This window comes from Galdieria sulphuraria (assembly GCF_000341285.1).
Source record: "Galdieria sulphuraria unplaced genomic scaffold scaf_56, whole genome shotgun sequence".
Classification (NCBI taxonomy): domain Eukaryota; phylum Rhodophyta; class Bangiophyceae; order Galdieriales; family Galdieriaceae; genus Galdieria; species Galdieria sulphuraria.
In genome coordinates this window covers 59,562-71,581 of record NW_005178419.1, presented here as the reverse complement: position 1 = coordinate 71,581, position 12,020 = coordinate 59,562, and the positions used below count along the sequence as shown (strand labels likewise).

The 12,020-nt window shown below is 39.7% G+C and overlaps 8 protein-coding genes across 9 annotated transcripts in view; 4 read left to right on the top strand and 4 right to left on the bottom strand.

Moving 5' to 3' along the window:
• Nucleotides 1-686, top strand: part of Gasu_54880 (uncharacterized protein) — a 1,115-nt gene extending 429 nt beyond the window's left edge. The window contains exons 5-7 of the mRNA XM_005703380.1: nucleotides 1-66; nucleotides 119-250; nucleotides 302-686. The exon at nucleotides 1-66 is cut by the window's left edge and continues 47 nt beyond it. Of these exons, the coding sequence (XP_005703437.1) occupies nucleotides 1-66; nucleotides 119-250; nucleotides 302-649 (546 nt within the window). The 3' untranslated portion in view covers nucleotides 650-686. The remainder of the gene's footprint in view (nucleotides 67-118; nucleotides 251-301) is intronic.
• A 4-nt stretch (nucleotides 687-690) lies between these two features.
• On the bottom strand, nucleotides 691-3,801 carry Gasu_54870 (elongation factor EF-2). The gene is made up of 2 exons (XM_005703379.1): nucleotides 1,715-3,801; nucleotides 691-1,659 (listed from the first exon to the last, which is right to left on the bottom strand). The coding sequence occupies exons 1-2, from the start codon at nucleotides 3,790-3,792 to the stop codon at nucleotides 714-716; spliced, it is 3,024 nt and encodes a 1,007-aa protein (XP_005703436.1). The 5' UTR covers nucleotides 3,793-3,801; the 3' UTR covers nucleotides 691-713.
• A 70-nt stretch (nucleotides 3,802-3,871) lies between these two features.
• On the top strand, nucleotides 3,872-5,557 carry Gasu_54860 (hypothetical protein). 2 transcript variants are annotated; one of them, XM_005703377.1, is made up of 4 exons: nucleotides 3,872-3,959; nucleotides 4,008-4,159; nucleotides 4,206-4,749; nucleotides 4,802-5,557. In XM_005703377.1, the coding sequence occupies exons 1-4, from the start codon at nucleotides 3,896-3,898 to the stop codon at nucleotides 5,473-5,475; spliced, it is 1,434 nt and encodes a 477-aa protein (XP_005703434.1). In that variant the 5' UTR covers nucleotides 3,872-3,895; the 3' UTR covers nucleotides 5,476-5,557. The 2 variants fall into 2 exon arrangements, with proteins under 2 accessions (XP_005703434.1, XP_005703435.1); XM_005703378.1 differs by having other exon boundaries at nucleotides 3,872-4,159.
• A 4-nt stretch (nucleotides 5,558-5,561) lies between these two features.
• Gasu_54850 (uncharacterized protein) lies at nucleotides 5,562-6,176 on the top strand. Its single transcript, XM_005703376.1, has one exon. It carries the CDS (start codon nucleotides 5,659-5,661, stop codon nucleotides 6,097-6,099), a length of 441 nt encoding a protein of 146 aa, XP_005703433.1. The 5' UTR covers nucleotides 5,562-5,658; the 3' UTR covers nucleotides 6,100-6,176.
• Nucleotides 6,177-6,180: 4 nt separating this feature from the next.
• On the bottom strand, nucleotides 6,181-6,761 carry Gasu_54840 (uncharacterized protein). Its single transcript, XM_005703375.1, has 2 exons — nucleotides 6,482-6,761; nucleotides 6,181-6,427 (listed from the first exon to the last, which is right to left on the bottom strand). The coding sequence occupies exons 1-2, from the start codon at nucleotides 6,647-6,649 to the stop codon at nucleotides 6,275-6,277; spliced, it is 321 nt and encodes a 106-aa protein (XP_005703432.1). The 5' UTR covers nucleotides 6,650-6,761; the 3' UTR covers nucleotides 6,181-6,274.
• A 120-nt stretch (nucleotides 6,762-6,881) lies between these two features.
• On the top strand, nucleotides 6,882-7,951 carry Gasu_54830 (transcription factor). The gene is made up of 2 exons (XM_005703374.1): nucleotides 6,882-7,136; nucleotides 7,188-7,951. The coding sequence occupies exons 1-2, from the start codon at nucleotides 6,897-6,899 to the stop codon at nucleotides 7,800-7,802; spliced, it is 855 nt and encodes a 284-aa protein (XP_005703431.1). The 5' UTR covers nucleotides 6,882-6,896; the 3' UTR covers nucleotides 7,803-7,951.
• Nucleotides 7,952-7,980: 29 nt separating this feature from the next.
• On the bottom strand, nucleotides 7,981-9,851 carry Gasu_54820 (ornithine decarboxylase). Its single transcript, XM_005703373.1, has one exon. It carries the CDS (start codon nucleotides 9,683-9,685, stop codon nucleotides 8,135-8,137), a length of 1,551 nt encoding a protein of 516 aa, XP_005703430.1. The 5' UTR covers nucleotides 9,686-9,851; the 3' UTR covers nucleotides 7,981-8,134.
• A 79-nt stretch (nucleotides 9,852-9,930) lies between these two features.
• Nucleotides 9,931-11,971, bottom strand: Gasu_54810 (GDP-D-mannose-3',5'-epimerase). The gene is made up of 4 exons (XM_005703372.1): nucleotides 11,786-11,971; nucleotides 11,560-11,729; nucleotides 11,266-11,508; nucleotides 9,931-11,220 (listed from the first exon to the last, which is right to left on the bottom strand). The coding sequence occupies exons 1-4, from the start codon at nucleotides 11,829-11,831 to the stop codon at nucleotides 10,609-10,611; spliced, it is 1,071 nt and encodes a 356-aa protein (XP_005703429.1). The 5' UTR covers nucleotides 11,832-11,971; the 3' UTR covers nucleotides 9,931-10,608.
• Nucleotides 11,972-12,020: the final 49 nt, after the last annotated feature.

Here is a 12,020-nt window from a genome sequence, read left to right as displayed (position 1 = left end):
AGAAAATATAAACTGAAAAGTCGCCCTTTGTTGTTATTAAAAGGTGGTGTTTTGCCAGAGTTTGAGGTAAGTGCTTTGCTTTCCGTCACTGTGAAATGGACGTTGGGTTGTACATAAGGACCTGGATTTGTTGATCAATGAAGAAGAAGTAGTGGTAGAACAAGCATCAGCACAGAGACAGCAGACGGTGGAAAGTACGAATGATGGGATTCGATACGCTGTTGGGAATGATGAGAGTCTTCTTGCCGAGGTGAGTAGGAATAGTCCACATTGAACAAATCACTTTGGATATCTTTTACAGCTTGAAAACCGGAAAAAGAAGTTACAAGATGAAGAAACAACACCACAATCTACAAAGAAACCTAGCAAGAGTCAAAGAAGGAGATGGAGGAAGAAGAAGTTGCGGAAAGTTCGTTCTGCGGAACCAGTACAAAGTCACCCATCGGGTTCTTCTTCTACCGATTCGATATCTTCTGAAGAGAAAGACTCACAGGAAAAAGTATTTCTTCCTAGAGGCAACATTTCTTCCACTTTACGTAGACTGGAAAAGGAACGTTTATGGGCTAGTCAGGATGAACAATGGAACCAAAGTTATGTGTTACAAGGTTCCAAACCTATACTTGGTGAAGATAATCTGCCATCTGAATGAAAGCAATCTACAGAAGAAGAAAAATGTATTTTCTCAAGATTTATGATGATGGTAGGACGATTCTTCAATCCGTATTCTCTAATTGGGTTCTAACAAGTTCTAGTAACCATGGATCATCAAAATACTTGACTATAGATACATCCTCACTGAGCCCTTTACGTCTTCTTGTTTTCACAAGGCATTCTCTGGCTAGTGCCGATGCTGGAGAAGGTTCCAAAGGCTTGAGAATGATATTCTGATCGAGTGGGTCACCTGGCATCATCTCCCAATGATCAAACATAGAAAGACAAAATGCTTGGCCTTGCGTAAAAGTACGAAGGTCAACTTCAAATCCAAAAGAATCCAAAACTGGAATAAAAGCCTTCAAAGTAAATAAAGGACTTGCAGGTTTTGGAGCATCTTCTGTTACATGACCTCGACGTCGAGCTAATAATGTATACACTGCTGCAACACAATCTGCTGGACAAATAATTTCCACTGAATAAATAGGTTCCATAAGTCGAGGACTTGCAGTTAACATCGAAGAATAACAAACTCTTCTAGTTGCTGGTATCAATTGTGCTGGATTACGAGCAACTAGATCATTGGCTATGAGTGCGTGTAACAAACGAAATTTCACTCCACGAACTGGCTCATCGCATAAAGGACCTTCTCGAACTGCCCATTGAAAGCCTTGTATGATGGAATCACGTACTTGATACAATAAACTTTTATCCTGCTTGCCATCAAATGATTGATTGGGATTCAAAGAATAACTTACCGTATCTCCACCAGGTAACGTATCATCTAACAAGGCATTGGGACCATTTAAGGAGCTCGGTCCAAATGTCCATAAACCACGAGCTGCCAGAATATCCCAGTCATACTGCTCACGAACCATCTTCTCAAATCTTTCTCTATTGTTGTCCAAGGAGAATGAACCACTTTCAATCTCTTCCGCCAATCCACTTTCTAATGGCTCAGCAATCATTGTAATCTTGTTTTTCTTGTTGGAAGTTTCCGCAAAACATCTAAAAAATAGAGAGAATGTTAGTTGATACAAACAAGTATTGCAATATCAATTACTTTATAGATGAAGTATCAGAAACCGTCTCACAAAAAGGAACCGAAGGGTCGGATACTTTCACTTCTATTTCAGCAAAAGTGGTTCTCAAGTCATATAAAACACAGTCGAGATATAATTCTCCTGTTCCTAAGATGACATGTTCTCCACTTTCTTCAACTTTGGTTTGCAATGCTGGATAGCTCTTATTGCATTTTCTTAAGCCATCAACCATTTTTGGTAACTCTGAAGGTCTCAATGGTTCAATGGCAACTCTTACAACTGGACAACTGACTCCAGTTCCTAAAATGGATGTTGCTGGCTGAAATATATGCATATCCTTCCAAGATTCATATTCCGAAGTTATAACAGTTGCACTTTTAAATATCGAGTCATCTATGCCTTCTATAAGTATCCAGGAACCTGCATAAGCTGCCGTCACTTCCAATTTATATCTGCCACCTGGAATGTATATATGCGAAACTCTATCTTCAGCTTGGTCTTCATCGTCAAATTCTGGATCATAGTTGTCTCCAAGTATTCGAACTTTTTGTCCAGGTTGAATACGTCCACTCATGATTCTTCCCAATGCATAAAATCTTTCAAAGCTGGGATTAGGTATCAACTTAGTCACCAATACCACGAGTGGCCCTTGACTATCACAGTTCATCATATATTCTACAACCTCTGAATCCATAGGACCTGTGTAAAAGGATTGTACTTTATGTTTCGAACTGTACAAAGGAGAGGGAATGCAATCAACGAGCATGGATACTAAACCTGTTGAAGGACCCATAAATGATGAAAGGCAATGCTGTAAAAGAGGCTTAACGTCTGACATATACTCCTTATTCTTAAAATGGAGTCCTAAGGATTGCATGATTTTCTTCAAATCCTCTACTTTACAAGACACGACTGCAGATGTCAATTTATACAAAGGCTCCAATATGAAGGATACAAATGTACGAAAAACTTCTTCGTCTTGTGATGAAGATGGTTGATTAACAAATTTACGGTTTTCTTTCTCATAATATATATCTCCCCACAGTCTAGAAACTAATGCTTCTAAAGGTAAAGGACATTCCGGATATTCCATCAAGTAATGGTTGGCAAATTGTGCAAGAGTAAAAGACCATCCTTGAAGAGCCGAAGCAAATGCAACATTTCCACGTTCTGGTGAAAGAATCGGAAAATTCTCCAAACGGAATTGTTCGACATATTTACGAATTGTGGAGTTAATATCGTCCAACGTATGTAAAATCTTAAAATATGCGTCTGATGGGGGCAACCGAAGTTCTAAAATGAGTCTATCCATTTTGTTCAAAACCAAAGTTATGGCTAGACCTTCCATTAGTGCATGTTTTAAAACCAATTCAGTTCCCGACATGAGACCTTCTACAACATCGACTACTAAAAGAATACCGTCAGCTATTCTTAAAGAAGTCACTACTTCATCAAAGAAATTCACGTGTCCCGGAACGTCCATAAAGTGAACGGCATAATTCTTTCCAGTCATAGTCGGAAGTAAGATAGTCATTGGAGTCGCCTTCAAACTAATAGCCCTCTCTACTTCATCTTTTCGAGTGTCTGTATATTTCAAGGGTCTTCCTTGTTTATCTTTCCATTGGATTTCATGTGTCTGTCTGATCAAAGTATCCAATAAACTTGTCTTGCCGTGATGAAGATGCCCAACAACTGCAACGTTACGAACTAGGGAAGCGTTTCCCGCTACATTCGCAAGATATTCTTTGCTATAGGTTGTTTTGGGAATTTCTCTTTCCACTCTTTCAAACAGCTTCATTTTCACCGGCTCGATTATAGACTGGGAAAGGGGTTGAGTATCTTCTTCTTGTACAATAGTTTCAACTTCTTCACCGTAAACTTCCATTGGAGTAGGATAGTATTTCTTGTCTTCTGCCAGAACAATTTGCGACTCAAAAGTTTGCGTTGTCTCCACTTCTCCGTTCTCTTCAGGAGCTTGTTCCAACTGTGGTGACGCTGGAGCAAAGTCACGGTCGTTTTCATCTTCTGATTCCGCACTTGACTCTTCCACTTCTGGTCCTATATAATTCCCAAACTCATCATACCACTCTTGGTCCATATATATATATATATATATATAGGCTTCCTCGTTATTCTCTTTTCAACTCAATTACTCGAATAATAATTGCAGTAATTTTTCTCATTGGGGGTGCCTCGTTCTGATGAGTAACATTCTTACAACGGAAGAGGTAAACTATCTCATCTTCCGTTATCTTCAAGAGTCTGGTAGGCTTCCAATAATTCTTTTTTTTTCACTTGAGTTTACGTTGAAAGGATATATTCATACCGCCTTTGCTTTTGGTTATGAAAGTCACATCAACAAGACGACCATAGATAGTTCTCTCATACCACCTGGTGCTCTCATTTCGTTTCTCCAACGCGGCATAAGTTACGTTCAAATAGAGAGCAAACTTAATATTAGCTCAGTATGCAATCCTTTGGTTATAATACTTGTTTGAATGACTTTCATAGGGAAGTGAATATGTAACCAACGGACACGTCTCCTTATTGGAAGCACACAAAGCTTTGGCAAATAGAAAACGTATAAACAATGCTGCTACTGGAGAGGAGCCTTCAAAAGGCCCCGAAACAGAATTTACTGAAGCGGAGGTAACCATTTTGACGGGACATCAGAAGGAAGTGTTTACCTGCGCTTGGCATCCCAAAAAACCGTTACTTGCGTCTGGTTCTGCGGATGCTACAGTTCGTTTATGGAAACTTTCTGGAAACTCCAAAGGAGCTATGGAAGGAGCAGTTGAATCGATTGAACTTAAACATGGTTCGCCTCCGTTGCAAGATAAAGATGTTACTGCCTTGGATTGGAATGGAGACGGCTCTCTTTTGGCTACTGGTTGTTATGATGGACAGATTAGACTATGGAGCGATGAAGGTCAACTTCATAGCGCAGTAGAAACTCATACAGGACCTATTTTTGCAGTAGAATGGAACCGTAGAGGAAACTTTTTGTTAAGTGGTAGCGTAGATAAGACCTGTGCAGTATACGATGTTGCACAAAGTAAGCGTCTTTTTCTTGTCATTTTGATATACTGTAAGAATATATTGTTTAGATCGTCTCTTGAAGCGGTTTTCATTTCATACGGGTCCAACTCTAGATGTGGATTGGCGTGATGACACTAGTTTTGCTTCGTGTTCTACAGATAAGACAATATATATTTGTAGAGTAGATGAAGATGCTCCGTTAAGAGTATTTCACGGTCACGAAGATGAAATCAATACTGTGAGATGGGACCCGAGTGGTAGCATGTTGGCATCTTGTTCAGATGATCGAACCGTGAAAGTTTGGAGTTTAGAGACTCGACAAGTCAATGGTCAATCTACTAGTTGTCTATATGATTTTCGTGAACATTCTCGCGATGTTTATGCTGTTCGCTGGAGTCCAAGTGGTCCGGGTACGGAGAATCCGAACAAGGCCTTGTTACTAGCTAGTGCATCGTTTGACCATACTGTCAAGTTGTGGGATATTCAGTCTGGTATTTGTCAGTGGACATTATCCAAGCATACGGAGCCAGTTTATTCGGTTTCCTTTTCCCCTGATGGAGAATATATTGCATCTGGTTCCTTGGATAAATATATACATGTCTGGAGTATTCGAGAAGGTAGAGTTGTACGTTCATTTCGAGCGGATGGAGGTATCTTTGAAGTTTGTTGGAGTCCGAGTGGTGACCAGATTGCAGCTTGTTTGTCAAGTAATATGGTTTGTGTATTAGATTTTCGCATGTAAAAGAATTATCAACGCATGCAAAATAAATTCAGGAAAAAAATGCCACGTAAATTGGCGCCAAAAGAAATAGAGAATCTGGAATTTTCCACCAACGGTTGAGTTTCTCACCACAAATAGCGCCGCGAAGACTTCTGGAAGTTTGAGGATTGCCGCTTATCCATTTTGCCAAATCCAACTAGCATAATGTCACATACCACTTGTAGAAACTCACAAGACAATACTAGAGCTGTTTTTCATTGTTCTGTAAAAGGCATCAACGAGGAATCAGTAAACGACCACAAGCAACCAGTTGAAGCTACCAATAACAGTCAGGTTATCAACAAAAGAAAGAAAAACTATTCAGAAAGGAACCACAATTTATGGCTGAGGAGAGTACGCAGGCTTTTGTTTCCGGAAAGAGAACAATATCGAGAGTCTTTGTTGTATCAAGTTCCGTTATGGGAAGATGAAGGGGAGGATCAGCTACAATCAAGAGAAAAAGAGTCTTTTCATGAAGAGTTGTTACAACTTTTGCGACAAATTCAACACAAGAAAGTAGAAGTTTTTAAGGCTAGATGGAATTTCGATCCTTTAACCCAAACACCTTTGGAAGGAAGATGGAAGTGGACAGAGTTGCCAGAATAAGAGTTGCATTTTCTATTCCCTTTTTGTATATCGGAAACATAACAGAATGAGACAAGAGTAAACCAACCGGAAACATTTTTGGTCAAAAGCATCAAGACTCGTGAAACTTTGAGTTATTCATTTTACACGAGTAGTATTTATATAAGTTCTATTCGCAAGATACAAGAAGCGGTTGTTATCCTAAGGAGCTAGATAAGTTGGGCTTGTTTGCTTCATTTTCGTCCCTTAAGGATTGTTGTTCCTTTTGTCTTCTCAATTCTCTCAGTTCCAAACGAAGTTGGTCGTGATCAATTCTAGGCGCTTCAGGAGGATACACAATATAAGGATGCTAAGTGATGGGGAAGAATTCAATTGAAATTCTTGGAACAACGAAAGTTCTCACCTTTTCAATAAATTTATCCAACAATCCATATCGACCTGACCCAAAGAAATAAACCATTCCAACAGGAAACGCAAAATATATGAAAAACTTGGTGCTTTCCAATACTTTCCTTTTCCCTAAAGTCTTGTCAAAAAGTTTTTGTGCAGCCTTTCCAACCGAGTCCAACATGACCAATCAATCCCTCCAATGAAATGTGTAACTGATGATTATTTATTTGTGAAGTTTGACTTGTCAATGTCTTTCATGTTTTTACAAAGTGGACTTGTAGGGTAAGCATAGGTTGGTTGGCACGAAAGAAAATATAGAGTGTTGAAGGACTGCCTACAAGTTGTATCAACTGCTACCTTGAGAAACTCTCTTTTTCTTGAGTACTTTGAGGGGTTCCATTCGTTTAACTCGGAACCAACCGAATATTATGGAAGAAAATAGTTCGACCAAAACAGATGTAGTGAAAGGCTGCAAATGTGGCAAAAGCAAGTGTCTTAAAATGTACTGCGACTGTTTCAACTCGGGCGTGTATTGTGGTCGTCATTGTATTTGTGTTGGATGTTATAATAACGAACAACATCAAGTGGAGAGAGAAGCTGCAATAAAGTCGGTATTAGAGAAGAATCCGGACGCATTTCAACCCAAGGTTGCCACTTTTAGAGACTCGGTATGATTGTAGTAATATTTGAGAAGGATATCGTATTTTATGTTTATTTAGGGAGGGCTGATTGTGAAGCATAACAAAGGTTGCAATTGTCGGAAGACAGCTTGCCTTAAGAAATATTGTGAGTGCTTTCAGAGTGGGGTGCTTTGTTCAGAACTATGTAAGTGTTCGGGGTGTAAGAATTTTGAAGGTTCTTTGGAGTTGCACAACGTTCGAGTAAGTGGAACAAGTTCTTCACAGGAGGGTCCCTTCAAGGGACAAACTACGTTTGCTTCTTCAAGTGCAAGTCATCCTAATATTGCAGATAAAAAGGAACTGCTGGAATCCCACAAAACGTTGTCACAGAATAGTTTGGATACTGTAGAAGACAGAGAATGTGATCCCAGTCCATCCACTGGATTAGACCACTCGCACGGTGTAAACACAATGACTATTCAACCTGTTAATTTTTCTGTTCAACAGCCTCTATATTTTCGAAAGTCTTTGGATCAACCCAAGAAAAAGTTGAGTCCATGGTTGGGTATTCTATCGTTGTCCGAGTTGCGAGTGGATGCTGCTTCACTTGTTTCGTTGGCCAAAGATAAAAAGAAGCAAATGGGTACAAATAGTCAGAAAGATAAAGCGGACAGAAGAAGAAGAAGAAGAAGAAGAAGCTTTGTTGTTGTGTGAGGAAAGTGAAATTACACAAAATGTTTCAAAAACAAATAGAGAGCTGGATCATTGCGTAATGAACTTGCTTTTAGAAGAATGTGCTGCAATACTACAACAGTATAGAAAACAATGGATGGACAGGCAAAAAGAAACGTGGACTCATTCATGGAAACCACCCGATTGAATATTTCAGGAATTGATGTTACAAACTTCATGAGATGAACTAGTCGCCAACCAAACAAAAATACTTTCCATTTATCCAACGACACAAATAAAATGGAACTATACGAGAAAAACACAACACAAATCAGATAGAATATCGACTGGTTCCCCCCACAACAAGACTTGAACTACATGCCATAGATATATTTGCAAGACGGCTTATGGAATCCATTGAAGCTACTTGCCAAGCTGATGGTGTAGGCACCCATATCTTTGAAATAAATCCAATCTCCAACATCCAACTCTCGCAGCGGATAATCACGAATGATACAATCAATAGAGTCACAGGTTGGACCAAAGATAGTACTCTTCAATATGCGTCGATTGGAACAGTGAGGAAAACAATTGGGATAAAAAGTAATGCCAAGCGTCAAAACATCTCTAAAGGAACCATAAACGCCATCATCTATATAATAATCCACACAATCTTCTCTTGAACCAGCTTCATCTCCACGCAAACGATGTCGACGTCCGTTCACACGAGTCATCAAAGTATGACTAGAGCCAACAAAATAACGACCAGGCTCGGCAATAATCTCCACTTGTTGCTCTTCAGGAAACAGTTTGTCCAAGTGTCCTCGAATTCCTTTCGCAATTTCCTCAAAAGTAATGGAAGACTCTCCGTCAAATCCAGGAAATCCACCACCAATATCTAAAATCGTCATGGGAGGCAATCCCATGCTTTCAGCTATATCAAAAACTCGACGTGCATTTTCGATAGAAGAAATATAAGATTTCACACAACGACATCCCGAACCAACATGAAATGCAACTCCTACAACACGTACATTGAGTGTCTGTGCAATACTTAAAAGACTAGGAACTTCTTCCATAAATGCTCCAAACTTGGAACTCAATGGACACAAAGAATCTTCGTCTTCAGTTGCGATACGCAATATGGCTCGAACATGGGAACCAAGTTGACGCAACTTGTATAGTTCATCTCTATTATCAAAGGTAACCAAAGTAACTCCCTTTTCCACTGCGTAGGAAAGATGATGCTGTGGCTTACAAGGATTGGCATAGATAACTCGATCGCCTGATACTCCAGATGCACTGACAAGTTTAATCTCCGATTTCGACGCACAATCGAAGTTGCAACCAAGTGCTGCAAGTAAACGTACAATTACCGGATCTGGATTGCATTTGACTGCAAAATAAGGATGTACACGAGGAAGTTGACGGACAAACTCGAGGTACTTCTTCTCTACAGCTCCAATATCGATGACATAAAAAGCTTGCTCTTCTCCCCGATGTATAAATTTACTGGCAATCCACTCCAGATCAGTTCCCGATGGCACTCGATACACCTTACTGGGCAAATTTTTCAAAAGACTTTCCACCATTTTGCAACAACTTGGTTTGACAACAGAATATCCACTACTCGACTTGTGAGACTCTTCTACAACACTTCGTTCTAAGTCAGCTGATAAATTTTCTCTTTGCTTGTCTTGTCGCAACTCAATAGACAATGTATCTTCACTGTTCACACTTTCAGAAAAGGTACGAGATAAGACACTGCAGGAATAATTTTCAAACCAATGAGAATCATCGCGTACTTGTGAGACTTGGTTTTGAACCTTGCAGTCCTCATCAACTTCTGAGACAGCTGAAGGTAAGGCTTCGAACTGGCACGAAACCGATGAGTGGGAGTAACACTGCTGACTTTCTAAAGTCATACTTGACAAGTAGGGCTGGAAACTTAACAAGTCTCTACGGACAAAAGAGCAATTTTTGAAGATAACTTGTCGGCTACAGTTTCTGCCTCTAAAAAGTTGAGATGTACGACAACTATAACGAAAACTATCACAGACAAACGCTATGTTTCCCAATCTGCCAATACTGTACCAAATAACAGAGGATGTCCAACAGGATCACGAAACTATGGTTGTCAAGATATCGAGTTCAACAATATCAATCTTCTTCAGGTATAAGTGGAGGCGGGAGTTTCCTTGTGGTTGTACAACTAACAAAATTACGCACAGCGGCAAAAACAATCAGTTTCGAGAGCATAGGAAACCAAACATCCCCACGACCGGTCCACTTCCACCGGCCACTAGACAAGTTGCTCGACCAAAAAACAGGTTCACTTGCGTAAAAGAAACTTGACACCGAAACTAAATATATTCAACTAATGCTTATATATAAAGAAAGTATGCAAAGACTTAAACAAGGCAACAAAAACCAAACACACGAACAACAACGACGAACGAGAATACCCAAAATTGCGCCAAATGAAGAGTGTCGCCGCTTTCAAAGGAGTGATTTGATGGAATCCGTGTCACGCTTTACTTCTGCAGACAGTTGAAGAGTAAAATAGATTATGGAATAATAAAGATATGAGTTGATGAATGAAGAGATGGTGCCTCGTAAAAGACACTGGGATATATATAATAGATTGGAAAGGTTTCAAAGTCTTGAGCTGGAAGGGTACAGTAAACAGACCTCTACATATTTCTAATAAACCTATTGAAAAGACTAATGCTCGAGCTATTCCTGCAACTCTAGAAACAAAGTAAAATCCACAAAGCTTTATTGAAAGCTGCAACACTCGAGTATCACTCAATCGTTCCCCGGCTAATACTTCCATAGAATACCTAATCTAATCACGGCGTTTTGCTGCAACAGAGTCTGTTGGAGAATGAGTAGGCACAACTTTCGAGGTTTTGTATTCGTCATTCTTTTTTCCTTGAGCACTTTCTTCCTCAATTTGACTCTTTATCCAGATATATGTCCTTTTTAGACCTTCTGCAAGATCAACTTTAGGCTCCCATCCAAGAACTTTCCTGCAAAGATCATTATTGCTATTTCTGCCTCGAACACCTTCAGGACCAGGAATATGCTTGATTTTCAATTCTTTGTTTTCAAATTTCATTATAAGCTTGGCCATGTCATTCATAGATATCATTTCTTCGGAACCGATATTCAAGGGTTCAGCGAAGTCGGATTCCATCAAGCGAATTACTCCTTCGACAGCATCATCGATATAGCAAAATGAACGAGTCTGTTCGCCATCTCCCCACATTTCAAACTCAGTGTCAGAAACAATACATTTGCGACAAAATGCAGCTGGAGCTTTCTCACGTCCACCTTTCCAAGTGCCATAGGGTCCATATATATTATGAAACCGTCCGATTCTCGTCTCCATCTTGAAATCTCTACCGTAATGAATAGCCATTTCTTCTGATGCAAGCTTTTCCAATCCATACGCGTCCTACGATAACTTAGTCATTTCCAAACTATATTACGAATAATATACCTGTGGTTGTGCAGGCCATGCATCCGACTCCTTCAGCCCTGGGTTCTTAGGGTCTAATTGCTTGTTTTCTGGATATATGCAAGCAGAAGATGCATAGAAGTATCTCTTCACATTGTTTCTTCTGGCTGCCTCCAGCATATTAAACGAAATCATGGTGTTGTTATACAGAATCACGGAGTGATTCGATTGGATAAAACCCATACCACCCATATCTGCAGCCAAATTGTAAACATGGTCACAGTCCTAAAATATAAGTCAACAATCGAAAAGTTGTTCAAGTTTCCGACGACCCACCTTGGAAGCTTTCAAGCAGTTTTGAAGCTCTCTAAGGTCTACTAGCAAAAACTCATCACAAAAATCTTCCTGTTTAAAATACTCATTTTCTTTCCAGTCCGCTGCGATAACGTACTGGCCCTTTTCTTTCAACTTCTTAGCAAGATGGGAGCCGATAAAGCCTCCAGCACCTAGTTACAATAAGAATAGTTGATGTGAAAAGTGAGCAAATAAGTGAGTCTGGTACCTGTAACGAGAACACGCAACTGCTTTTGTTCTTTCGCCAAGCTCATCTCTGTCGTCTTCAACAATTCTGAGTTGTACTTATCCACAATTCCTCAAATAAGAGGTATTCGGAATAATTTTTGGCGCCAAGGCAATATTTTTTTTTCCAAATGATCCACGGCGCTACTTACAATAACCTTTTGGTATAGTGTTTGACAGAAACAAATGCGTCATTGTTTCCTACTTTGGCATACTTT

Bases quoted from the DNA above. Each gene is read 5' to 3' on its own strand.
- Gasu_54830 (XM_005703374.1), top strand. From the start codon at position 6,897: ATGGAAGAAAATAGTTCGACCAAAACAGATGTAGTGAAAGGCTGCAAA. The intron at 7,137-7,187 runs GTATGATTGTAG...ATGTTTATTTAG, and splicing joins TTGCCACTTTTAGAGACTCG to GGAGGGCTGATTGTGAAGCA.
- Gasu_54860 (XM_005703378.1), top strand. From the start codon at position 3,896: ATGAGTAACATTCTTACAACGGAAGAGGTAAACTATCTCATCTTCCGT. The intron at 4,160-4,205 runs GTATGCAATCCT...TGACTTTCATAG, and splicing joins GCAAACTTAATATTAGCTCA to GGAAGTGAATATGTAACCAA. The intron at 4,750-4,801 runs GTAAGCGTCTTT...TATATTGTTTAG, and splicing joins AGTATACGATGTTGCACAAA to ATCGTCTCTTGAAGCGGTTT.
- Gasu_54850 (XM_005703376.1), top strand. From the start codon at position 5,659: ATGTCACATACCACTTGTAGAAACTCACAAGACAATACTAGAGCTGTT.
- Gasu_54870 (XM_005703379.1), bottom strand. From the start codon at position 3,792: ATGGACCAAGAGTGGTATGATGAGTTTGGGAATTATATAGGACCAGAA. The intron at 1,660-1,714 runs GTAATTGATATT...TCTATTTTTTAG, and splicing joins TCTGATACTTCATCTATAAA to ATGTTTTGCGGAAACTTCCA.
- Gasu_54820 (XM_005703373.1), bottom strand. From the start codon at position 9,685: ATGACTTTAGAAAGTCAGCAGTGTTACTCCCACTCATCGGTTTCGTGC.
- Gasu_54840 (XM_005703375.1), bottom strand. From the start codon at position 6,649: ATGTTGGACTCGGTTGGAAAGGCTGCACAAAAACTTTTTGACAAGACT. The intron at 6,428-6,481 runs GTGAGAACTTTC...CCCATCACTTAG, and splicing joins TGGATAAATTTATTGAAAAG to CATCCTTATATTGTGTATCC.
- Gasu_54810 (XM_005703372.1), bottom strand. From the start codon at position 11,831: ATGAGCTTGGCGAAAGAACAAAAGCAGTTGCGTGTTCTCGTTACAG. The intron at 11,730-11,785 runs GTACCAGACTCA...TATTGTAACTAG, and splicing joins GTTGCGTGTTCTCGTTACAG to GTGCTGGAGGCTTTATCGGC. The intron at 11,509-11,559 runs GTGGGTCGTCGG...CTTATATTTTAG, and splicing joins ACTGCTTGAAAGCTTCCAAG to GACTGTGACCATGTTTACAA.